This window comes from Ceratotherium simum, chromosome 34 (assembly GCF_057802395.1).
Source record: "Ceratotherium simum simum isolate JZ-2026a chromosome 34, ASM5780239v1, whole genome shotgun sequence".
Taxonomy (NCBI): domain Eukaryota; kingdom Metazoa; phylum Chordata; class Mammalia; order Perissodactyla; family Rhinocerotidae; genus Ceratotherium; species Ceratotherium simum.
In genome coordinates, this window is record NC_141933.1 from 10,673,182 (window position 1) to 10,700,455 (window position 27,274).

The 27,274-nt window shown below is 41.0% G+C and overlaps 1 protein-coding gene and 1 long non-coding RNA gene across 3 annotated transcripts; one reads left to right on the forward strand and one right to left on the reverse strand.

Annotated features, from left to right (window-relative positions):
• Positions 1-592: 592 nt before the first annotated feature.
• Positions 593-25,947, reverse strand: ASRGL1 (asparaginase and isoaspartyl peptidase 1). 2 transcript variants are annotated; one of them, XM_014792892.2, is made up of 8 exons: positions 25,330-25,947; positions 24,550-24,750; positions 14,270-14,412; positions 13,314-13,471; positions 5,047-5,165; positions 4,087-4,197; positions 3,247-3,489; positions 593-3,014 (listed from the first exon to the last, which is right to left on the reverse strand). In XM_014792892.2, exons 2-7 carry the CDS (start codon positions 24,737-24,739, stop codon positions 3,284-3,286), a joined length of 927 nt encoding a protein of 308 aa, XP_014648378.1. In that variant the 5' UTR covers positions 24,740-24,750; positions 25,330-25,947; the 3' UTR covers positions 593-3,014; positions 3,247-3,283. The 2 variants fall into 2 exon arrangements, with proteins under 2 accessions (XP_014648378.1, XP_087278913.1); XM_087422787.1 differs by having other exon boundaries at positions 593-3,489; positions 25,330-25,946.
• On the forward strand, positions 10,041-23,372 carry LOC147912557 (uncharacterized). Its single transcript, XR_015549722.1, has 3 exons — positions 10,041-10,225; positions 11,624-11,713; positions 23,234-23,372. It is a non-coding gene; the product is annotated as an uncharacterized LOC147912557 (long non-coding RNA).
• Positions 25,948-27,274: the final 1,327 nt, after the last annotated feature.

The window sequence follows — 27,274 nt, forward strand, 5'->3', positions numbered from 1 at the left end:
AAGCGCGTCTCATTCCACCTTCCTTTGTCCTCAGAGTTTATAACCTCTCACGCTAGAAAGGAACATGTCTAGAAAGGACATTATTTGAAAAAAACATTTATTGTGCAACAGCTACAAAGTTAAGGCTCTTCCTTCCCAGGACTTGTCCTTCCAGCTCAACAGGGTGGGCCGACTGCAGCGTCTCCTGCTTGGGCAGACATTCGCTCTCAGCTCTGGCCCCTCCTGTGCTCCTTATTATCCCACCATTTTGGCAAGTTTAGGCCAAGTTACAATTGATCTGTCTTCCTGGCTGGAAGGAGCAATGAGGGCAGAGGCTGGGGCTGCCTGAGTGTGCTCACCCTGAGATCCCCAGCACTGGCAGCAGGAGCAGAGTGGGCTTCAGTTGTTTTAAGAGTCAAAGACATGGTTGATTTTGACGGGTCCTGTGGGGCATTTGCTAGTGTTTGTGTTTTGGACAATTCTGCTATAAAATAAATTGTAGTATTCAGATGAAAATGAAAATCAGGAACAGGAACCTCTTTTGGTTCCAAATTTTCTGACTAGATTGTTCTGATCCAGAGTCAAGATAAATGATCTCTCCTTTGGATATTTTATAGTTTGCTGCCCTCTTGTGGTATAGAAGTGATAAAAAGATTGCCACTCTCTTTCAGATAATATCTTGCTCATTTATTTGTCTGACAAACAGTTACAGAGCAGGTCACAGGGCAATGTGTGGGCAAAAGACAGAACCATACATGGTCTCTGCTTATGGAATTCCCAGGCCAGTGGAGGTGACTTTTCACAGAATCAAGGTCCGAGGGCAGGAATACACACCTTGGCTTGCACAGGGGGCTGATGTTTCCTTACTGGACGGGGCTGGGGCCGCTGGGCCCAAAAGGTCAGGCGCCCACACTGAGACTCCAGCAGTCCGTGATAACTGGAGTCACTTCCCTTGTGAATGGCGGAACTCATCAGCGCAAAATCACACCTTTCACCTGGCCTCCCTATCCTGCCCCCACTCCTTTTCCCTTATCTACTTAGTTATCCCTACTTCTCCAACCCCTAATGTGTTTCTGCTTTGGCTCCTCTTATGGGCTAAACTGTGTCGCCTCAATATTCATATGTTGAAGCCCTAACCTCCAGCACCTCAGAATGTGACTGTAGTTGGAGACAGAGCCTTTGAAGAGGTGGTTAATTTAAAACGAGGCTGTTAGGGTGGGCCCTAATCCCACCCGACTGACATCTTTAGGAGAAAATTTGGCCACAGATGTGTATAAAGAAAAGACCGTGTGAGGACACGGTGAGGAGGCAGCCATCTGCAAGCCAAGGAGAGAGGCCTCAGGAGAAACCAGACCTGCTGACACACCCCAATCTTGGACTTCCATCCTCCAGAACTGAGAGAAAATAACTTCTTGTTGTTTAAGCCACTGTCTGTGGTATTTTGTTGTTGGCAGCCCTAGCAAACTAATATATCTCCTAACAAAACACTGATTTCTAAAGGGCAGTTGTTGCATATTGAGGTTTTCAAGGACAAACACACAGACTCCCTGCTGGGCCTGGCCACAGTTTCTACATTTGTCCACAGGATCCCTAAGGTAAATACTGAGCAATTTTCCTTCAATTTCATTTAATCTTCATAGTAATCTATTTTATAGATGAAAAAATTCTTAGAAGTTAACTTGCCCAGGGTCATCCAGGTAGTAGGGAGAAGCAGGATTCAAACTCACTTCTGCCCTCAAGTGCCACCTCTTTCTCTGTAGTTCAGAGCAGCTGACGTGGCCCAGGGAGGGTCATGGGACAGGAGCTAGAATTGTGCGACTGTCTTGGCGTGAACAATGGCAAATTACAGGAAGACTGATCCATAAACCCTGCTGATACTTGCAAATGGTGGTTTGGTTTCTTCCTTAACCCATCCAGAAAAAGCTCAATTCTTCTAAAAAACTCTCCAATGTACTCTACGAGACAGGATATATTATCATATCCACACCCCACCCATACCTCGGAAGGTCACTTTAACTAGTGCACCTGTCTTAATTGACAGACCAAAGGGAGCTTGTGTACATTCTGGTCTTTGTCAACAGTGACTCCTAACCACACTGTTATTCTTTCAAAATACATTTTATTAGTGGCACATGGAATTTAAAGTTAAGCAATTTCTTTCCAGAGAGAAAGTAAGCCCTGACAGACTAAAAGACTGAGCAGATATGTCACAGCAGAAATACCATTTCCCATGTAAAGAGAGATTAACAGGAATACTCTCCACCAAGGAAATTACTTTCTTCACCATGCTCACCACATTGTACAAACACCTGATTCAGCTGGGGTGGGGCGGGGGGAGGAATCCCATAGCACTGGACAGTATGAGAACGCGTAGAGTCATGGTGTCATCTCTACATGGATCAGCCCTGCCTTGTCGTAGGAGAGGAGAAGTTGTGAGCCCCGTTGCTCACTATGAGGACCCAGAGGGCCTGTGGCAGGTGGAGGCTCTGGTCAGCCGTCCTGGCTGGTGGGAAGACAGTAGGTGGGTAGACTCATGTGTGAGCCCAGGAAAACCATCAGACTTGAAGAGGCACCACAGAGTCTCCATTGTGACCCCTCATCTCCAGACTAGGGAGCTACGGGTTACCAGAGGGTGCTTTTAAAGTGTCTGTAAACATGTCCATGTTAGTAAGTCAGAGAAGATCTGAACTTCCTTAGAAAAGTCCGTTTACCCTCTCACAGATTCTTTCACCTGATGTCTGACTCTAAACGAACTCTGTGACACGCTGCGGTTCACCTGGACTTCTCTATTAGCTCTGGGGCTGCTCCTGTCTCACTTGTACAGACCTCCACCAGGCCCTTCCCTCCTCCTTGCCCCTTCCCTGGTCCTGGGGGAAAGTCTCAACCAAGAGAGCCCGGGCAGTCGGTCTCCTCCGGATCCCCCACGGCTTTCAGGCTGCAGCTTCTGTCGCTGCTGTGGGTCTCCCACTTCCAAAGGCTCCCCGCACTGAGGCCATTCCTGTTGTGTTAGCATCAGGTTGTTTCTTCTTCCTAACCTAAGATAAGGGGACTATTCACGAGGAAGGCTCAGCAGGGTTTGTCACCCTCACTAGTCTTACTTTGACCTGAAGACAGGCATTTCCCTCATCACTTCAGAATCCGCCTCTCAACCAAACAATCATATACTTATTGATCAAGGCAACAAAAGGAGTGACAGACTGCAGAATTTTTCCATTTCTAAATCTAATTGATTAAGCTAAGTCTCCACACCAGGGAACTGTACTTTACCTCCAAGCTAGCATCTAGAATACAATCTTCCAGGGGCTTAGGGCAGGTCAGTGATACAGGTGTCGTCAAGATCAATTCCGCAGTGCAGCTTGCCATCCTTGACGGCCGCCCAGGGCATGGATGCAGAGGTCCACTTTACTGCCCAGTCTCCTGCTTTGTTGACCAAGATGACGCCCCCTAAACCTTTGAGCCTTGACTTCATGTAACCCAAGGAAGTATCAGCAGCCTCTTCTAATGTCTTTCCTGAAAACAAGAAAAGTTTGAGAAACAACACATTGAAAGAAATCTCATGGGAAAACCATTTGCAGTATGAAAAACCAAAGCGAATTAACAAAGATCTTTGGTAAATAATTTCTGTTTGCATGCTTCAAAGAAGGATCCTCACCATAAAAGGCCCTCCTTGCACTGAGACGGAGCCCTAGCACCAGCCTGAGCAGAGCTGCCCTGTCTCCCACACCCAGGCTCACAGCTTCTCTACTGCCCCTTCTCCCGAGACGTGCAAGACAAATGGCATTCTATTCGCATCCTCTGCCTATTTTTTGATGGGGTTGTTTGCTTTTTTGTTGTTGAGTTGTATGAGTTCTTCATATATTTTGGATATTAACCCCTTATCAGATATATGATTTGCAAATATCTTCTCCCAGTTGGTGGGCTGACAAACGGTATTCTAAACACTCTTCTTTCCAGATCCTAACAGGAGTCACAACAGTGTTAACCTGAAAATAGTGTTAACCTGAAAGCAACATCTACAGCAAACAAGAAAGGGCTTCATATACTTCTCCATCTATTTACAAACAGCTTCTCTTTACTCATCTTCAGATCATATGAACTTCTACGTACCTTGTTCTACGTGGAAGAGAGCAAGTCTGGCCAGATTCGTCTTCATGATGCTTTCCCCATGCCCCGTCGTTGAAATGGCTCCAATGTCATTGTCAGCATAACCTCCAGATCCTGCTCAAAGAAGGTGACTGGTTCTAACTGAGCATCAACAGTCAAGAAATTCAAACACATACCACAATCTAATGCTACATCCATATGAAATCCCAAGGAGTGCCAAAGTGTAGACGAAGATCAGATTAGCAGCCATCACTTGCGATGCACAGGGGGACCAGTAAGCGCCATGTGACTACCCTGCAATCAGGACGAAGGGAGCCTCGGGGGCGGAGGCCTGACCTTTCATGCAGCAGCTACAGCAGGACAGCTCCTCCTTTGCCCCAAAGCATATCTACCCAGCTGGCACAGGGTGGAACACATACACCCCCCACTCACCCACTCCTGGGAATTAGATAATGTGCTTCAATGTTAATGCAAAGAACATTTTGATCTGTAATATCTCTATAATAGCAGTATGTCACTTTCATGCCACTCAAATATAAAAACTGTAAACTTAAATTCTCAGTTTTCTTTGTTCGTTAATCTCAGCCCATGCCCATGAAGAGGTTTTGTGTACTTAGTCCTTTGGGAATAAGTCTGCAGATGCTGACACTGGGGCTAGAGAGAAGAAAGGGGCACTATGGGGTAGCATGGGGGTGACTTTAGCATCCTCCATCTCCATCTCCCTCCCAGGTCATCCCAAAGATGTGCAATCTAGGAGAGACAGCCGACTAGATACAAATGCCCTCTCAAAGCAGTGTCCTAACTCCTTCCAGCCCAACTGCCACTCCCAGAAATTCTGAAGCTGCCACCAAGAAGAGGAGGGAAATGAGGAAAGAAAGAAAACAAGAGGGGGTGGAGAACAGAGGATGAGAACTTGAGGACGGGGGAAGAAAAGAGGGGGCAGTAGTCATCCATAAAGCCCACCTATACACGGTGTGTCCCCCACTCGGCCGACCATTTTATTAACGATGCCCCCTGTAGAGGTTGCATAAGCCACGTCTCCTTTGCAGTCCAAGGCCACAGCACCCACAGTTCCCAAGTTTCTGCCAAAAATAAACAGAGAAAGAGACAGGCTGAAGATGAGAAACACTCCCACAGGTAACAGTGTAGCTTAACGCCACTCAAATTCCCGCATTGTATGTTAATGGCAAATGGGACACGTTTTGATTCCAACATTCCCTACTCACGGAAATGGCAAAGCAAGTCTGTTTGCTTTTTATTCCACATGTCAGTTAGATTGCTAGACACTCTGTCAGGCCCTGACTTTGAGTACATCCATTCCCAGCACCATCATTTTCTAGCTGTGTGACTGACTCAAGTTTTACTTTCACTTTCCTTGTCTATAAAATGGGTAGAAAATAACTGAGTGCACCTCAACCTTGAGTGTGCATAAGAACCCCCTGGCTCCTGGCCTCCCCCAGAGGTCCTGAGTAGGTAGGTACAGGGTGGGACCCAAGACCCTGCATTCCTGACAACCTCCCAGGAGACGTCAATGCTGCCTGTCCACAGACCCCACTTTGACTGTTTCACGGGGCTTGCTGTAAAGATGAAATGTTCATTTTTTTCCCTAACATTATAAACTTTCAAGTAAAAAAGCTGAAGAAATTATACAATAACAGTTATATACCCCCTGACCCGGATTCTTGTGAGGCACTGTTGTAAGTGCAGGGACACAGCAATGAACTCAATAGACAAAAGTCCCTTCTCCCATGGAGCTTGCATTTGGGGCTGAGGATAACAGGGCAATAAAAATTTCAGGTTTAATCAAATAGCAATAAAAACTAAGAAGACTACAGGATGGGACCAGCCCCGTGGTGTAGCGGTTAAGTGCACACACTCAGCTGCTGGTGGCCCAGGTTCGGATCCCGGGCGCACACTGAAGCACCGCTTGCGAGGCCGTGCTGTGGTGGTGTCCCATATAAAATGGAGGAAGATAGGCACAGATGTTAGCCCAGGGCCACTCTTCCTCAGCAAAAAGAGGAGGATTGGCATGGATGTTAGCTCAGGGCTGATCTTCCTCACCAAAAAAAAAAAAAAAAAGACTACAGCAGATTATGGGGAGAGTCATGGTGGGGAGGTGCTGTTTTATATAGGGCCTCTTTGAAGGAAGTGAGGGGCAAGCCATGCTGATTGCCAGGGAAGAACGTTCCCAAAGCAGGAACATGCTTGCCAAGTTCATGGAATTTCAAGAAGGCCACCGTGGGTGGAGAGAATAAGGCGAGGGAGAGTGTAGGAGGGTCAGAGGGACCGCCAGCAGGCAGATCATGAAGGCTCCTGTGACAGGTGGGTGACCATCCATCCTGGTTACCGAGGACAGCCCTGATTTATGCCTGTAGTCCTGGCTTACTTAATAGCATCCCTTTCATTCTCAAAACTAAGTTCCAGTTTCTGTTTCTTAAGTTCCCGTTTCTTCCCACAAAAACATGGAGATATGTTCATCCAAAAAGTGTACAAAAATTTTCACAGCAGTACTATTTGTAAACAACAGCGAAGTGAAAACAACACAAATGTTCACCAAAGGTAGAGTAAATAAATTGTGATATATACATGAAACGGGATACAGTGCAACGAGAATGAACCATTGCTATGTGCACCAAATGGATGAATCTCAGAAATATGATGATGAAAAAAGGGACCCCAAAAAGCACAGACTATGATTCCATTTAAATCAAGTTAACAAACAGGCAACACGAATCCATGGTGTTAGCAGTCAGGTAAGTGGTTCCTTGGGGGGAGGCTAGTGAATGGAAGGGGGCATGACGGGCAGCTTCTGGCAATGTTCTATTTCTTGATCTGGGTGCTGATTACATGGGTGTGTCCACTGTAAAAGTGCACCAAGGGGTACACACAGGATCTATGCACTTCTCTATATATGCGGTACTTCTACAAAAAGTTTATCATAAGATAATTATTCTCACTACTGTGTTGACTGAAGGAGACAAGAGTGGAGATAGAGATGTTAGGAGGCTTGAAGAGACGGTGGTTTGTGTTAGGGTGGACCCAGTGGAGAGGGTGAGAAGTAGGCTGGACTTGGGACATTTTAAAGGTCGAGTTGACAGAATTTGCAGGTGGACTGGATGTGAGAGAGAGAAATCATGAACAACTCTAAGGCTTCTGACCTCAGGAACTGAAAGGATGCAAGGATCATTTACTGAAATGTAGACGACTACTAGGAACAGATTTTTGTTTTGTTGTTGGTGTGTGTGGAGGGGGACAGGTGGAGAAAGAAAGAGTTCAGTTTGGGACGGAAGCCTGAGGTACCTTTCAGGCAATCTCACGGAGAGACTGAATCGCAGCTATAGATGTAGCCTGGCACTCAAGGGGCTAGAAAGAGAAATCTGGCATTCTGTTTAGGAGAAACAGAAACCGTATCTCCCACCATTCACAAAAATCAACTCCAGATAGCTAAAGACCTAAATATAAAACATAGAACAAAATTCTTCAAGAAAATGTAGGTGACTATATGTCTCAGGGTGGGGGCTACCTTCTAAGTTTCTGGTCTTACAAACTCTACAAGAAGAGGGAGACTATGTATCTGATTACAAAAAAATTAAAACTTTTATATGGCAAAAATACCACAAGCAAGACTAAAAACAGATTTGGGAAAATTTCTTAACGGAGAAGATGGCTTTAGGACTGATAGGGAACGAAACAACTAAAGAGAAAAAATGACCATAGGACAAAAATAGGCAAATTCATAGAAAGCAATGAGCCACAAACAAATGGAAAATACTCAAACTTGTTAGTACTCAGGGGAAAGCAAATTAAAGTGACAACATCATCCTCATGTCAGATAAGGAAAGGGGCACTTCTAGTCATTGCTGGTGGCAGGTCCACCCCTAACATTTGCAAGACGCCAAAGCAAGACCACAAATGCAAATGGAGGCCCAGACACCAAATGTTTTATATTTAGAAGTTATAAATATGTTCTATCCTCTTACTGTGATAAATGTATCTTGAAAAGTATTGTAAAGCTATGGTTTTCATATGACTGAAAGTTGACAAACTAGTAACGATGACAATTTAATTATTATTGTGCACTGGATCTTTTGTTGATCAGCTGGTGATGGCTGGATGAGTGAAAAAGACAAGACACACACACACATTATAATTCATAAGTTATTTATTCAATAAAGTTAATTTTCCTTGCCTTCATTTCAGGGAGCACTGATTATGTTCTTACAATCAACATTTCCACACAACATGCATCCTATTGACAAAGTGCCAAATAACACAACCTTTCTTGAGTCAATGTGGTTCATAGCAAGTTTTTCATTCAATTTTAATTTGGAGAAGCTTCACTCTACTAAGGCAGTAGCAACTGGAATTATTTCTTATAGCAATACTTAGATTTGGAAATTGAATCCTGATTTTTACATTACCACACTCAAATGCTATATGGGGTTACATATGATTAATTATCACAGAAGATATTACTAAATATTGTAATTTAATCATATAAATCACAATCACTTATTATAGTCATTTTCATCATCTCTTAAGCAGTATTTAGATCCATGCAAAATGTCTTAGGTTCTCCTTTCAAATTTCAATGCTGGTATATTATAAAGAAAACTGAAAACAGCAGTATGTTGTTGGATTTTGTTCAAATCTCTCTTCAGATGGTTCTATGCTCTGATTTATAATGAACAGAAAAATAGCCTCCATAGAAACTGGTTTCGACATTATTTGTACATGAATCTTTTCTTTCAAGTTAGGCAAATATCTTCGTTTCCTTGTTTCAATTTCCTTATACTTTATTGGAATGTCATTTTTCTTGTGTATTTCACGTTATTTTTACTTTTCTTTTTCTAAATTAAAAAAAAAATTTAATCCTTTGAAAAGTGAAATAGCCAAACAAGATTTTTTTTTTTTTTTTTTGTGAGGAAGATCAGCCCTGAGCTAACATCTGATGCCAATCCTCGTCTTTTTTTGCCTAGGAAGATCGGCCCTGGGCTAACATCTGTGTCCATCTTCCTCTACTTTATATGGGATGCGGCCACAGCATGGCTTGACAAGCAGTGTGTCTGTGCGCGCCCAGGATCCGAACCTGCAAACCCTCGGGCCGCCGAAGAGGAGCATGTGCACCTAACTGCCACGCCACCGGGCCGGCCCCTAAAATGACGATTTTTAAAGCTTAAGGTTATCAATAGAAATTAACAGTTCATACTAAATAACTGCAGATAGCGCAAATTCAAAATTACTTTCACTTCCTGTTAAAGCCCATGACTTGCTCTTTGAGGATCTTCTGTGGTTTTGCTGAACCCTTCTTATCTAAATTCAACTTAATTACTTTAACAGCATTTACTTGGTATTCCCACCATATGTCTGAGATTTGTTATAAGGTCTGATATGAGTTTAATCAAGCTGTCCCATATTTGGGCATTATCTAGAAAATTGTGTACTGGACCCTCCACTGTCTCACAACATCATCGCTGTCCCCACGGCAGAGGGCCTGTCTCCTAGAAACAAATTCAAACTGTGAGCTGTTCATGTCACACAGAACACTTCTGGATTCTTGACAAACTTTGTGCTTCTACACCTTTTATCTACCAATCATGTTAGCTCCATTATCATAGGCTCGCCTTTGACAGTCTTTTAAATGTTAGTTTTTCAACATGTCTTCTGACCATGGTACATTTTAGTTGAACTGAGTATTTTTTTAAAAAAAACTTTATATACGATTTCATCTCCCACTTTATTATCCCTTAATCTGTTTGAATTCTCTATCCTAGATAGTGATCATTAGTTTCAATATTTTTTGTCCTAATTATGGTTGGCATTTTATCAAATTTTGAAATAATTTTTACTAAACCTAGAAATTTTCCATTGTTTTTTGTAAACATCGTGGTGGTGGTGCCATGAAAAGCATCATTAGGCTTGGCTAAATAGCGGAAATATTATATTATTCTTTCAAGAACAGTACATTGATGTTTTCTAGCTTTGTCTTTTTCTGGTATTATCATTTGTTGTTTATTCAGTCTTTTCTGCCAATTCTAGTAACTGTGTGTGTGATTCTTTGTGATTTGCAGTCAAATCTTCCTTTACTAAAGAACATGAAGTTGCAGAGATTTCATCTGAACTGTTCAAGTTGTGGATTATGGTGAGAACAAAAGTCTTACTAATTTTTATTGTTTTGAGAAGTAATTAAATCTTCATTGAACAAATAATTTGTAATGTCCTGTTTGTGATTTTTATGTGGGTTATCCTGGAAGAAGACTGCTTACTTTTACTGTTTTATTTTAATTTTTTTTGTGAGGAAGATCAGCCCTGTGCTAACATCTGCCAATCCTCCTCTTTTTTTGCTCAGGAAGACTGGCCCTGGGCTAACATTCCTGCCCATCTTCCTCCACTTTATATGGGACACTGCCACAGCATGGCTTGCCAAGCGCTGCATCGGTGCACGCCCGGCATCCGAACCGGTGAACCCTGGGCCGCTGCAGCGGAGTGCGCACACTTAACCGCCTGCACCACCTGGCCGGCCCCCTGTTTTATTTTTAAAAATGCAAGCAGACTATTTATTTGAAGATTTTTTGCTTCTTTTTTCCATTCAGCCTTTTTTTTCTTTTGTGAGTTCTTCTTAAGTATTCTTTTTCTATCAAAATCTTGACTTACACTCATTTTCAACAATCTAGAGATTAAAAAGTAAAATGTAATTATATTTAAAGTGTACAAAATTAAAATGTTTTCATCAAAATTAAGAGCAAATTCAAAAAAATAAGAAATCAAAGTAATTTGCAGACATAATTTCAAAAAGTTAGTTTTTTAATTATACAAAATTATTAATATTAAAGTCAAAATATGAATTATAATTAGTGAATATAAAATTTTAAATCAAAATTATTTAAGGGCTGAAATTTTTAACACTATCGAAAATTTAACCAAATCTTTTAAATATTTTTGTAAGAATAAAACCATTCATAATTCTAATATTCAGTGTCCATTTAGTTGCCGACATGGAGAATTGGTTTTTCACGCAGGTTCCATCTAGACCTGCGCTGTCCAATACAGCAGCCACTAACTACATGTGGCTACTGAGCACTAGAAATGTGGGCAGTCCACAGTGAGATGTGCTGTAAGTGTAAAATACTCATCCGATTTTTAATATTTGGTATCAAAGAAAGTAAAATATCTCAAATAATTTTTATATTAATTACATGTTGAAATAATAATATTTTGGGTATACTGGGTTAAAATATTATTCATTTCACCTGTTTATTTTCTTTTAAATGTGGCAACTAGAAAATTTTAAATTACCTATGTGGCTCTCGTATTTCTATTGGACAGTGCTGGTCTAGACCTACATATATACAAATTCAAAAGTAACAGGAATCAGCCCTCGCATGCAAGTCTTGCAGATACTGTACTAATTCACGAATACCTCCAGAAGCACAAATTGAAACGCAGAGAAAATGGACACTGGGCACTACTGGGAAACAATACTTCATCATGCAAGAATTTATTTGACAAGTTATTAATTTGTCTTTTTCTCTTACCTAAGTTGTTCTGCTGTTCGATTCTTCCCCACACTCCAAAGCAGCGTCCATTTCTGACGTCAGCAGGGGCACAATCCACAAACCTTTAAACTCAGGTGGGCTTTGCTTTTCAGATATAGAGCAAGAGATGTAGAGAAGCATTTCGCTGAGGGCTGAATGATGTTAGTCACAAGAGTGGATGATGAGGGTTATGGGTCATGCTGTGCCACTGCTGAGTGACAGAGGTGCCCCATGTGTCTGTAATAAACCAAGTGTTTTGTGTATTTGTGATATGAGGGTCCTCTAAAGTGCAGTGCCCAGGGCAGGAGCCCCTCTTGCTTATATCTAAAAGTAGCACTGGCTGGTGGAGACGTGTGTTGTTGCAGAATTTTTGGAAAGCAATGTGGCAAGATCTATTAAAATGTACACAAACCAGTGATAAAGCAACCCCATTCCTGTGACTCTAGCCTACAGATACAACAGCACTTGGTAAGGTTATCAACAGCTACCAACATATGGCCAATATTATAAAACAGATTCTTAACCTGAGGACACACCAGAATTACCTGGGAAACTTTTTCCTAATACACCTGCCTGGCCTCTCTACCTCAGATCTGTTAAATTAGATTCCTTAGGGAAGGGGCTCAGATAGGTATATTTTGAAAAGGCTCCCTAAGTGATACTAAAGCACAACTCTGGTTAAATATTACAAATCTAAAAAAGTATGCAGAGTCAATAGATTATATGCCATTATAAACTCTCAGGCCATATTCAAATTTTATTTTTCAAATTTTGCTTTAAATAAGGCGATTTTTATTTGGGATTCTGAAATCTCTAACACAGAAAACTGTAATTCAGAACACAATTAATTCAAACTTATAAGAGTTGTACTGATTTCTCTGCACTATGAAAGAGTGCTTAAGTAAGTTCACAGGGTACATTAGATCATAGAGAACCTGTTTAGTCTACAGCAGTCCCCCCTGACCTGAGGGGGATACGTTCCAAGACCCCCAGTGGAGGCCTGAACTGTAGACAGTACTGAACCCTATAGATACTATGTCCAATTTATAAATTAGGCACAGTAAGAGATCAACAATAACTAATAATAAACTTGGCTCTGGCGCCATTATTAAGCAAAATAAGGGCTACCTGAACACAAGCACTGCGCTATCACGATTGTCGATCTGATAACCGAGACAGCTACTAAGTGACTAACAGGTGGGTAGTGTACACAGGATGGTTACGATGGACAAAGGAATGAATCACCTCTCAGGCAGGACAGAGCAGGATTCCCTCATGCTACTCAGAACGGCATGCAATTTAATACTTATGAATTGTTTATTTCTGGAATTTTCCATTTAATATTTTTGGACTGTAGTTGACTGGGGGTAGGGGTAGCTGATACTATGGAAAGCGGAACTGCGGATAAGGGGGGATTCCTGTACTTAAGGTAACAAACTGATCTAGAAGCATCCAGATAGTTAATACATTAACACAAGGCATTCTCTTATTAAACCACATTGGAGAAGGAATTCTGTTAGCCTAATTTGAGTACCAAAAGGGCAGTATTTACATTATTTACTGTGAATTATTTCATATAAAAACTGAAACTACCAACTTATGTTTGACTTACTGAAGAAATGTGGATACCCAGATATTTGTCAAACTTTCACACTTGAATAAATTCCAAAAACGTGAGTCACAGATGACACTTACTTTTGACAGTCTAATTTCTGAGCATCTTTCTCATGCTTCTCCTTTTCTAGGCGTTTTATGTTTCTCTCTGTTACCAGCTGCTTTCCAGGAACCTCTGGAATCCCCATGGCTGCTGCAAATTTTGTTGCACCTTGGTCAGTCAGAAAGCAATGAGGTGTCTTCAGCCAGAAAGAAATGGAAAAATGGTTTTTTGAAAAAGTTAAAATCTTTTTTTTTTTTAAATTTTATATATTTTTCTCCCCCAAAGCCCCAGTAGATAGTTGTATGTCATAGCTGCACATCCTTCTAGTTGCTGTATGTGGGACGCGGCCTCAGCATGGCCGGAAAAGTGGTGTGTCGGTGTGCGCCCGGGATCCGAACCCGGGCCGCCAGCAGTGGAACGCACGCACTTAACCACTAAGCCACGGGCCGGCCCAGAAAAAGTTAAAATCTTTTAAACTGTTCCAACTGTATAAAAATAATTACTTTTCTTTGAGCATAAAGCCTCAAAAATGCAAATTCCACTGGCTTGCTTTTCTGGATGTTGAAAAGAGCCTGGTTCTCTGAGTTTCTATATTTTCAATAAAACTAAAAAAATGATGGAATATTACTAGGAACGTGACTTACATATGATCTTAAATTTAGAGAACTTAATCCATTTTTATTTAACACATGCTATTAAACAGTGGGTCTGTTCAGTTTGTATGTGTTACATGTGTTGAGAGAAGGCTGAAGAAAATACAGGAAGATAACATGAAAACAAAATAATCACTGGTTAAAGGATTACTACTCAAATTACATCGTCAACAAAGTCAGAATCTTGGCTTATTTGAGAAACTTAACGTTGCTTCTGTTCTTGTATATAATTTTAGGAGAACAGTGATTTCAAGTTATTTCCCTATAGTCAGACCCCTTGTAGTCACTGAAGTACACAAGTAACATCCCTTAGGAAAAGGATGCTTTATTACCACATATACCTTTTCCATAACAAGCCGCGCAAGTTTAATGGGATTTGCTATACAGCGGACTGCAGACACGGCTCCTGCAGACAGGTCTTTTCCATTCATGATGCTAGCATCCATTTCAACTTCACCATTTGCGTTCAAGACAGATCCACAACCTAAAACCAAAAAGAAGTTGAAAAACAAGAATTAAGAATTTAGAAATGAGTTCAGAGTTTCCTCTAAGCTGCCTATTTTATTTTATTTTTTATTTTTTTATTTTTTGTGAGGAAGATCAGCCCTGAGCTAACATCCATGCCAATCCTCCTCTTTTTGCTGAGGAAGAGTGGCCCTGAGCTAACATCTGTGCTCATCTTCCCCCACTTTATGTGGGATGCCGCCACAGCATGGCCTGACAAACAGTGCATCGGTGCGCGCCCGGGATCCAAACCCGGTCCACCAGCAGTGGAGCGTGTACACTTAACCGCTATGCCACGGGGCCGGCCCCTAAGCTGCCTATTTTAATTCATTCTCTACTCCATTAGTAGAGGAACAATTTTTAAAACACAAATCTGACTTGGCACCCCATGACCTACAAAATAAAAAGTATGAAGCCCTTCTTGATCTGGCCTCTGACTTACTTTTCCAGCTTTATTTCCTCTCCTTGGCCACACTTTTAGTAAAATATTAGGTTTCTCTGAAAGTACCATAAGCTCTCATTACTCTGTGATTACTCTTTACTCTTGCACATCCTGTTCTCTGTATCACTAGCACACTTTCTTCAACATTCTCTGCCTAGAAGTCTAGCTATTCTTAACCTCTTTGTGCCTGTTTCCTCATTTGTAAAATGGGATAAGAACAAAGCTCAAGAATATTTAAAGGATTATAAAAATATCCAGCACCTAACAAGGTAAAATTCACAATGTCTGGTATCCAATAAGAAATTACCAGGCACACAAAGAAACAGGAAAATGTGACCTATAATGAAGAGAAAAAAACCCAATCAATAGTAACAGACCCAGACATGACACAAATGATAGAATCAGTCGACAAGGATGTTAAAACAACTGTTATAACGATATTCCATATGTACCAGAATGTGGAGGAAAATATAAAAGGACCCAAATAGAACTTTTAGAGATGAAAAAGAAGAGGTCCGAAATGAAAAATACACTGGATAGTATTAACACCAGTTTAGACACTGCAGCAAAAACGATTTATGAATTTGAAGAGACAACAATAGAAACAGCCCAAAATGAAAAACATAAAAGATTGAAACAAAAAAAGGAAAAAAAGAAGAACAGAGCATGATTGAGTTCAGGGATAATTTTAAGAAGCCCAATGTATGTATAACTGGAGGCCGCAAAAGGAGAGGTGAGACAGAGGAACAAAAAAAATATTGAAGGAAATAATGGATAAAACATTTTCAAATATGATGAAAACTATAAATTCACAGATCTGAGAAGCTCAATAAACTCCAAGCAAAAGAAATATGAAGAAAACTACATGCAGGCACACCATTAGGTAGAGGCAAAAAGATAAGATTGATAGCATATTTCTGTCAGAAATGATGTAAGCCAGAAGGCAGTGGGGCAACATCTTTAAAGGCCTGAAAGAAAAAACCTGTCACATTGGAATTCTTTTCAAAAAATGAAAACAAAGACATTTTCAGACATGTAAAAGCTGAAAATTTATCAATATCAGATGTGCAATACAAGCAATGTTTTTTTTTTAAAATTTTATTTATTTATTTTTTCCCTCAAAGCCCCAGTAGATAGTTGTATGTCATAGTTGCACATCCTTCTAGTTGCTGTATGTGGGACGCGGCCTCAGCAGAGAAGTGGTGCGTCGGTGCGCGCCCGGGATCCGAACCCGGGCCGCCAGCAGCGCAGCGCGTGCACTTAACCGCTAAGCCACGGGGCCGGCCCAAGAAATGTTAAAGGAAGTTTTTCAGGCAGAAGGAAAATGACAGCAGATAGCAATCAGGATCCCCACAAAGGAATGAAGAGCACTGGAAATGGCTAATATGTGGATAAAGCAGAAATAGTTTTTCCCTTTATTTTTACAATATCTTTAAAATATAACCATTTAAAGGAAAAATAATTACAATGTATTGGACAATTTATAACACAGACAAAAATAAAATATATGGCAACAATAGCACAAAGGCCAGGAAAGGGGAAACAGAAGTATGCTGTTATAGTGTTATAGCACTATGCATGAAGTGCTGTATTACTCGAAGGTAGACTGTGACAAGTGCAAGATGTATACTATAAACCCCAAAACAGCGCTTAAAAAAAGTTTAGGGGGCTGGCTCAGTGGCGTAGCAGTTAAGTTCCTGTGCTCCGCTTCGGCGGCCCAGGGTTCGCAGGTTCGGATCCTGGGTGTGGACCAACGCACCGCTTGTCAAACCATGCTGTGGTGGCATCCCACGTAAAGTAGAGGAAGATGAGCATGGACGTTAGCCCAGCGCCGATCTTCCTCAGCAAAAGGAAGAGGATTGGCAAAGGATGTTAGCTCAGGGCTAATCTTCCTCACACACACACACAAAAAAACCCAAAAAAGTTTAGCTATTAGGCAAACAAAGGAAGTAAGATGGAGTCATAAATGATATTCAATTATTCCAAGAGAAGGCAGAAAAAGACAGAGAAGAAAAAATGAACAATGAATATGCTGGACGAATAGAAAATGAATAGCAAGATGACAGATTTATACCTAACTATATCAATAACCACATTAAATGTAAATAGTTTAAACACCCCAATAAAAAGCAGAGATTGTCCAATTATATAAAAAAGATAAGACATAATCATATGCTGCCTATAAGAAACCCACTTGAAATGTAAAGACACAAAAAGGTTAAAAGTAAAAGAATGGAAAAGTTATATCCTGCCAAAATGAATCAAATGAAAGCTGGAGCAGCCATATTAATATCGGGCAAAGTATACTTCAGAGCAAGGAACAGTAAATAATAAGAAGGACATTAAGTAATAATAAAGGGGTCAATTTACCAAAAAGACAACAATCTATGCACTGAACAACAGTTTCAGAATACATAAAGCAAAAACTGATAGAACTCAAAGGAGAAATAGACAAATCCACAATTACAATTAAAGACTTCAACACTCCTCTCTTAGTAATCAATAGAAATAAACAGAAAATCAAGATATAAAAGATCTGAATAACATTATCCACCAACTTGACCTTATGAGATTTACAAAACTTTCCATCCAACAGCAGAGTACACATTCTTTTAACGTGCAAATGTGATATTTACCAAGATAGACCATATTCTGGGGCCAAAAAACAAAGCTTACAAAGTTTAAAAGAATGTAAATCACACAAAGTATGTCCTTTGATCGTAACAGAATTGAATTAAAAATCAGTAATATTTGGAAAACCCACAAATATTTGGAAATTAAATATCACACTTCTAAATAACCCAAGGTTTAAAGAGGAAGTTGCAAGGGAAATTAGAACACGTTTTGAATGGGACAAAAATGAAAAGACAACATGTAAAAACTTGGATGTAATCAAAGCAGTACTTAGAGTAAAATTTAAAGCATTAAATGCTTGAATCAGAAAAGAAAGATCTCAAATTAATGATCTAATGGGAAAAAGAAAAGCAAATTATTCCCAAAGCAAGCTGAAGAAAGGAGACAATAAAGATAAATCAACGAAATTCAGAACAGAAAACAGCAAAAGAAAAAATAAGAAAATCCACAAACCCTCCCCAAACCAAAAGCTAGTTCTTTGAAGCTCACTCAAAGAAGAAACAGATAATCTGAATAGTCTCATATCTATTAAAGGAACCGATCTCTTAGTTAAAAACTTTTGATAAATAAATGAAAAGCAATAGCATATGTTGGAGTATACGAGGAAGCCATTTGGTTTAAAACTAATTTGGCCTGACCTCATTTTTCCAAAAGGGCCTGACGTGGCCTGTTGAGCATGCATTGTAAATCTGCTTTAAACATTTACTATGTCCCAAAGACAAGAATGATGCCCTTAAAGATAGGGATGTAGCTTCCCCCCATATTGGCATTTCTTTAAGGATAAGCATCTCTTCCTGGAAATTAAGGATTAATCACCAAACTGCTGTGCCAGCTAAGCATTTCATGACAGTAGTAAAAGGGACATTCCTATCATATGTGATGTATACTCTTTGTTCCAAGATGGTATATAATCACTCTGTACACCCCACTTCTTCGGTGCCCTTCCTTCCTTGGGGAAAGAAGGCCCCGGACTATAGTCCTCAAATTTGGTTCATAATAAACTCTCCCCAATTTTGATTTATAGATTGACCATAGATTATTTGTGTTGACACTTACCACCAAAATGAAACAAAAACAAACTACAGGCCTAGATGGCTTCATTGGCAAATTCCACCAAACATTAACAAAGAAATAATACTAACTTTATACAAAGTCTTCAAGAAAAACAGAAAAAGATGGAACACATTTCAAATTCATCATATGAAGCCAGCATTATCCTCATATCAAAACCGGAAAGATATTATAAGAAAATAAAACTACAGACCAGTATGTCTGGTCTCATGAATACGGATGAAAGAAAACACTATCAAATCAAGCCTAGCAGTATAGAAAGATGATAACACATCACAACAAAGTGGTGTTAATCCCAGGGATGCACACTTGGTTCAAAATTCAAAAATCAATCAATCAATATTCACCCTATCAACAGACAAAAGAAAAACCGTATGGTCATCTCAATAGATGCAGAAAAAGGATTTGATAAAATTCAACATCCATACATGATAGAAAAAAATCTCAGGAAACTAAGAATAATGGAAGCTCCTCAACCTGAAGAAGGGCATCTGTAAAATCCTCCAACCAAAATCATACTTAATGATTGGGGGGAAGCAAGACACAGCTTTCCCTCTAAGTTTGGAAAAAATGCAAGGATGTTTGCTCTCACACTTCTATTCAACGTAACATTGGATGGTCTAGCCAGTGCAATAAGGCAAGGAAAAGAAAGAAAAGGTATAAAGATTGGAAGAGAAGAAATAAAACTGTCTCTATTTGGAGATGACACATACTACAAAGCTATATGTGTATCTCTTCATCTGGCTGTTGATTGGTATCCTCTAATATCCTCTGTAATACTGTGAACTGGTAATCAAGTGAGCAAACTGGCTTCCTGAGTTCTGTGAGCTGCTCTAGTAAATTAATCAAACCCAAGGAGAGGGTCATGGGAACCTCCGATTTATAGCCAGTCTGTTAGAAGCACAGGTTACAACCTAGACTTGCAGTTGGCATCTGAAGTGGAGGGCAGTTGTGTGGGACTGAGCCCTTAACCTGCGGAATCTGATGCTATCTCTGGGTAAATAGTGTCAGAACTGAGCTGAATTACAGGACACCCACCTGGTGTCTGAGAATTGCTTGGTGGTATGGAAAAACCCATACACATTGGAATTGGGTGCAGAATCTTAGGAACAAAGGCAATGCAATGGGCAAAGATAAGTCTTTTCAACAAATGATGCTGGAACAACTGGACATCCACATGCAAAAAACCGAAACTAGACACAAACCTTACATCCTTCACAAAAATTAACTCAAAATGGATCACAGACCTAAGTGTAAAATGCAAAATGATAAAACTCCTAGAAGATGACATAGGAGAAAATCTAGATGACCCTGGGTTTGGCTTTTTAGAAACAATACCAAAGGCATGCACCAAGAAAAAATTATTAAGCTGAAGTTTATTAAAATGAAAAATTTCTGCCCTATGAAAGCCACTGTCAAGAGAATGAAAAGACAAGCCACAGACTGGGAGAAAGTATTTATAAAAGACTCATCTGATAAAAGACTGCTATCCAAAATATGCAAATAACTCTTAAGACTCAACAATAAGAAAACAAACAACCTGATTAGAAAATGAGTCAAAGACCTTAACAGAGAAGGCGGCAAATCAGTGTACGAAAAAAAATCAGTGGTATATTCATATACTAGCAATGAACAATTGGTAACTGAAATTTTAAAAAGTACTATTTACAATGGCACCAAAATATATGAAATAATTAGGTATAAACCTAACAAAATATTTATAAGATTTGTATGCTGAAAACTACCAAACACTAGTGAAAGAAATCAAAGAAGATCAAAACAAATGGAAGTATATACTGTGTTCATGGATTAGAAGGCTCAGTATTAAGATTTCAATTCTCTCCAAACTGACCTATAGATTCAATACAATCCTAATAAAAATTCTAGCAGAGTTTTTTTGTAGAAATAGACAAGGTGATTCTCAAATTTGTGAAGAAGGCAAAGAGACTAGAATAGCTAACACAATCATGGAAAAAATAGAGTTGGAAGACTCTTACTACCTGATTTTTAAGACAATATAAAACTAAGGTAATCAAGTTGGTGTGGTATTGGTGAAATAATATACATACAGATAAATGGAACAGAACAGAGTCCAGTAATAGACTCATACATATAAAGTCAACTGATTACCAACGAAGGTAAAAGGGCCATTCAATGGAGAAAAGATTGCCTTTTCAACAACTGGTGCTGGAACAATTATGCAAAAACTAAACCTTGATACATACCTTGCACCATATACAAAAATTTATTAAAAATGATCATAGACCTAAATATAAAACCTGGAACTATAAAATTTCTAGAAGACAACATAAGAGAAAATGTTTCTGTCTCTGGGTTTGGCAAATATTTCTTAAGATATGACACAAAAAGCATGATCCGTTAAAAAAATTGATAAATTGGACTTATACAAAATTAAGAACTTCTGTTCTTTGAAAGACACTGTTAAGAGAAAGCAAAGACAAGCCACAGACTGGAGCAAATATCTGCAAATCACATCCAGGCATATCTTAGAGATACTGCAAGTTTGGTTCCAGATCACTGCAATAAAGTGAATATTGCAATAAAGTGAGTCATGGGAATTTTTTGGTTTCCCAGTGTGCATAAAAGTTATGTTTACACTATACTACGTAGTCTATTAAGTGTGCAATAGCATTATGTCTAAAAAAACAATGTACATACCTTAATTAAAAAATACTTTATTTCTAAAAAATGCTAACCATCATCTGAGACTTCAGCAAGTTGTAATCTTTTTGCTGGGGGAGGGTCTTGTGAAAAACAAAACATCTGTGAAGCACAATAAAGCAAAGAGCAATAAAGCAAGATGCAATAAAATGAGGTATGTCTGTATCTGAGAAAAGACCTATATCTAGAATACACAAAAAACTCTTAAAACTCAGTAATAAGAAAAGAGAAAAAATCAATACAGGATTGACAAAAGACTTGAAAGATGTTAAAATAAACATCATTTGCCATTAAGGAAATGCAAATTCACACTAGCATGAGTTCCACCATACATCTATTAGAATGGCTAAAATAAAAAATACTGATAGTATCAAGTGCTGGTGAAGATGCAGAATAACTAGAACTTTCAGACATTGCTGGTGGGAATGGAAAACAGTAGTTACTTTGGAAGACGGTTTGGCAGTTCCAAATCAAGTTAAATATACACTTGCCATATGACCAGCAATCTCACACCTAAGTTATTCACCCAAGAGAGATAAAAACATGTTCACACGAAAACCTGTTTGCAAATGTACAGTGATTTGTAATGGCCCAAAATTGAACATGTCCTTCAGTGGGTAAATGACAAAAATGGTGGTATATCCATACAATGGAATACTACTCAACAATAAAAAGGGATGAACTACCAATACTTGTGCCAACACGGATAACCCTCCAATGCCCTACTCTAAGTGAAGAATCCAGACTCTAAAGACTACATATTGTATGATTCCATTTACGAATTCTGGAAAAGGCAAAACTAGAGGGACAGAAAACACATGAGCTGTTGATGGGCTAGGGGTGAATGGAGGTGTGGACTCAAAGGGGTATGGGAGAATTTGTAATGGAACTGTTTTATATTTTGATTGTGGCGGTGGTTACACGACTATTTGTGTTTGTCACATTCACAGAACGGTTCACTAAAAAAGGGAAATTTTACTATATACAAATGACACTCAAAAAGAAATCTGTTAAAATGGTATGGTATTGGGGCCGGCCCGGTGGCGCAAGTGGTTAAGCGCATGTGCTCCACTACGGTGGCCCAGAGTTCGCTGGTTCGGATCCCGGGCGCGTACCGACGCACTGCTTGTTAAGCCATGCTGTGGCGGCATCCCATACAAAGTAGAGGAAGATGGGCACGGACGTTAGCCCAGGGCCAGTGTTCCTCAGCAAAAAAGAGGAGGATTGGCATCGTATGTCAGCTCAGGGCTGGTCTTCCTCACCAAAAAAAAAAAAAAAAAAAAAAAGGTATGGTATTAGGCTAGTGGATTCTACAGCTGGTTGTACTTCAGAATCACCTGGAAATCTTCAAAACAAATTAACAAAAAATTCCTAGACCCCATCACACATTTTTATCTTATAGATGTTATATTATAAGGAGTTCAAGAAGAGGGTGGATAAATAAAATCCTATTATCTCAAAGACTCTTTGACAGCTTATAAAATTGAACTGTAGTAACTAAAGTTCTGTTTAAATATTGCTCAACTCCAGTGAAAACAAAGGTTCATTATTTCGTTGCCAATCTAAGCAAGTCTTTAAAGAATATTTCTAGCATTCACATCTAAAAGTTCAATTTTTACAGTGTTGGTTTCTAATAAATAAACTACTTTTTAATTAAGTATTATGAAACAAGCTTTAAACAAAAGTGAAATCCATACTGAAATGTGAATACAATGTAAACAATGTTATTACAAACACTCAGAAAAGCTGTGTTATGAATGCTAATTATTGCCACTTAGCTCAATAACTACCAGGAGCCACCTTTTGTAAGAAGTTCCCAAATAGTTCTAGAGGATTATAGCTGAAGCTGCCGGAAATACTGTTTGTTTGTATTGACCTCAGCTGGGAAAAGCAAATAGAAAACAGAGCTCAAGGTAGACAGTAAGCTGTTAAAGTCCCACTTTTCCCCCTAATTCTTTGATTTCCTTCTCAGCCCTACTTTCTTCTTCCTCAACGTGGTGAATAGCAGACATCTGGGAAATCAGAAGGGAGGCGCTCAGAAGGCTCTGGGGACAGAGCAAAGAAACAAGACCTAGCTGCTCAGTTCCCTAATCCATACGTCCCAATTCACGCAGATGACTGATCCTGTTAGAGAAGGTAGGAGACCAGAACGACCTGGCCAAACGAAGGTCCTGAGTGAATAAGAGGGGGTTTGTCATCCAAGAGGGCCCAGACTACTAACAGGCAAACTGTTTAACAAGCCCTGACTGAAACGGCGGGCTGCTCCCCCTGCTGGCAGGGGAGAGCATGTAGTAAGTTCTGGCTCAACAAACAGCCATAAAAATGCAGTTACGCCTCACTCTATGGTCAGGCACACTTATGAAATTTTTCTTAAGTGTTAAAGAATGCTTAGCAGAGGCAAGGGGACAGAAAAATACTCAGTAGATATCTGATGACTAATTGGTTAAGATTTCCTGAAATTCTTTTCCCTGACAGACGCTGGGTGGGTGGTGTATTTCCAAGAAGTATTTTAATCCCTAGATTTTAGGTTTTCTATTTTACAGCAAAAAGGAAATGCGTGTCTTCTAGCAAGTTACTTAATCTTTTTGTGCCTTAGTTTTCCCATCTGAGAAATGAGCATAACAATTACACCTAACTCACAGGACTACAGTGCAAATTAAATGAGTTAATCACATAAATTTCTTAGACCACTGCGTGGTACACAGAAGACACTCATAGTAGTTATGATGATCATTACTCCAAAACAGGATTGATTGAGTGAAAGGAGCCAAACACAAAAGAATACACTCTCATGACTGCATTTATATGAAATTCCAGAGAATGCAAATTAATCTATAGTGACAGAAGCAGATCAGTGGATGCCTGGTGCTGGGGATGGAGGGGGGATTAACTGCAAAGCTGCATAAAGGAACTTTCGGGGGTGATGGAAATGATTTACATCTTGGTTGTGGTGTAGTTACATAGGAGTATATACTTTTCAAAACTTAAAATGGGCAGTTTATGATATGTAGTCTACTCCTACCCTCCACAAAAGCCTTAATAAAAATGCCCCTTGGGATGTGAATTCTAGGAAGCAGGTTAAAGGAAAAAGGGTGAGTTAATGGGTTTAAAAATTCTTTAAAACAACTTTGTCAAGAGGCAAAAAGAGAAAAATCAGATCTCTTCAGCATGTTAAGTTTTACCACAAACCTGATTAGATTCATTGACACTTTAGAAAAGTTCTGTTTATTTTTCAGGGAGCAGCTTAACCTGATTAGGCATCGTTTACTAGCTGCAGGGCAAATTTACCCGCGTTGAACTCCGGGTCATCTTCCAGGACGGTCACGGCTCCTTCCACGGCGTCAACTGCGCTCCCTCCCCCCTTGAGGATGTTGTAACCAACGGTGGCGGCTCTGACGATGCCCTGGCGCACCCGCTCTTTCCGGTCCTTGGAGATATTGCTGGCCCCGCCACCGTGGACCACGACCACGGGATTCATGCCGACGGATGCTAGGGATCAGAAAGACGAAAGGGTCATTGCAAACGGGTCCAAGCAAACCGCACCGGGCATCATCATCTCGTGAGATTCGCCTGGGGACAAGGTCCAGTTTCTGCTCCGGGAGGGTGGCAGGGTCTACAGCCTCAGGCAGTACCCGATACCGAGAGGGTAGCGGGGGAAAGAGGCGGCTCGGCTTCAACTTGGCACGAAAGGCCGAGAGCGCCCCGCCCCCCAGGCCCCTCGGCCTCGTGGAGGTGATGGGCGCTCCGGAACCCACAGCCCATGCCCCCTCCTCCGGGCTGCCACCGGGCCTCAGTTTCCCCGGAGAACCCCGGCTCCCGCCCCGTGCTGATCCACCGGCCGAGGGGGAGCGGGGAGGGAGCTCGGAGCCAGCGCTCCAGCCCTCCTCCCGGGCTCCACGTCCGGCCTCGGTTTCCCCGGAGACGTGTCCCCCGCTCCCATCCCCGCCGAGGGGCCCGGGGCGGTCTGAGGGCTGGACCTCGTCAGCACCCTCCCGCCTCGACCCCCCGGCACCGGGGCGGGCGCTTCCCGGGTCGCGGACGGCTGCTCGGGCAGGGCTGTCCACTTACCGACGACGCCGCCGGAGGCGGAGGCCGGGGCTTCAGGCTCAGAGGCCACACGCTCCTGGCCCTCGGCGAGGCGGTTCTGGAAACCGCTCGGCTCGCAACCGCTCCACCGGCAACGGCTCCGCGCCTGCGCACGAGGGCGGGGCAGCCGCGCAGAATTACCGTAAAGCCCCGCCGCGCAAAGATCGCGCGCGTTTGTCGGAGTCTCAACTCTCGGTTCGATCCCCGCCGTCCGGCTCCCGGATCTGGGGCTGTGCAGGTCCTCCACCCACGCAAGCTTCCTAGTGGGATGTGGGGAGCTCCTCCTCCTCCTTATGAGGCTGGGCGGGATGTTGGTGTTGGCGGCGCGATGCGTGATGCGATGTGCTCCGGTCCAGTCGTTGAAAGCTGGAAAGCAGCGCTGCACGCGCTGAAATCCTTCCTCTGCCTGAGAGGTTTCGCAGGCTTGGTCGTTATTCTTTTAAATTCAAGCCTCTTCCTTTTAATTGTCTCTCTTCTTAACCTTTTGTAAAGAACAAAGATAAACTCTGTGATTGGTCTGGTTCTCGGGTGCACTGAAGAGCCTAAACCCCCAATTACTCCCTGCTCTGAGCCTCAGGATCCCAGCTCTAAATTTCTTTAACCACAAGTGCCCTTATGTTTTTGTGGACACGTCTCCTCTTCCCTGCTCCAGAGTGTTCTGTTAAGACACTGACCCTCTAGATAACTGGAGCAATCACCTGAACTCTGGTGGGGCTCCCCTACATTCCCGTTATGGTAGCGTCCTTCCAATAGGAGTTTACATTTCTATCCAGTAAGACAACTGGCTACTAGATGAGTGGCAAGAACCAAAGGATACATTATTGTATTATGTAAAGTAGCCTTTTTGAGTTATAATTGTATTTCCATTATTAACTTGCTTTAAACTTTTTTGGTTGGATGAGCCAATGTCAAAGATAAACTTTCACTTTGTCCAACAAATACCACCCCTTTCGCCCCAACTTAAATTACTGACAATACAGGGGCTGATTCCTTCCCGAGAGGCTGAATATATAAAGGGACAATGGCCAGACCTTATACAAAAATAGAACTCTGAACTACAACTTCTGTAGCTACCGGTCCAGGAAACCAAATTTGTTGTGGGGCTTCAATGAGAAAACGTATGTAAAGCCCTAAGCATTAAGTTGGTACATAGTAGATGCTTAATACAGGATTGCTATTGTTGTGCTATTTTTATTATATTTATTATTCCCTCACCTCCACTCCCCCAGGGGAGAGGAGTATCTAGCTCCCTCTCTTCCATCGTTAGGAGTTCCTTAGTGGAGAAGTTTGAAAACCACTACAGAGGAAATCCATGCACAGGGCAGAGCAGCTTTTCTCAGAGCTGTGTCAAGAGGAATTTGCTACTATCAAAGATGAAAAGCTTTTCCTAAAAATTACAGCAGATTCAAAGTCATCCCTGTAGCAAAATTACTCTCAAACACTCACATTCTGACTTTACATTCCTAACAGGAAAAGAAAGAGGTGAAGTTGTCATTAACGACAAGGAACTGCACACCCCTGGGCTACTCTGTGGGGATAGGTGGGTGGGCAGGCATTAGAGGCCAAAGCCAGAGGTAAAGGCTTGGCCTGATGCCCTGATTTCCAGTGCTGAAGAAAGCCAGCCACTCCTCCAGAGTCCCTTTTAATTCAGAGCTTACTATACCCAGGGAATCAGCCATCATTACTCATGTGGCAGAGACTCAAAGACAGGCAGGGGAAAAGCTGTCAGTCAAGTGGTGTCAACCTCTACAAACAGAAACCAGTTTAAGAGGCAAAGTGTTTATTTGGGATCAAAGAATTGCAATTCGGGGAGCACAGATTCAGGTAGAAACCCAAATATTGTCCCACTAGGGAGTAAAAGTCAAGGGCTTTTAAAGGCAATGAAGGGAGATTGTATTATAAAGTATTTTAATTGGAGTTGGAGGCA

Coding starts and splice junctions, on each gene's coding strand:
- ASRGL1 (XM_014792892.2), bottom strand. CDS start 24,739: ATGAATCCCGTGGTCGTGGTCCACGGTGGCGGGGCCAGCAATATCTCC. Junction 13,472..14,269: donor CGCGGCTTGTTATGGAAAAG/GTATATGTGGTA, acceptor TTCTGGCTGAAG/ACACCTCATTGCTTTCTGAC. Junction 5,166..13,313: donor CAGAAATTAGACTGTCAAAA/GTAAGTGTCATC, acceptor TATTTTTGGCAG/AAACTTGGGAACTGTGGGTG.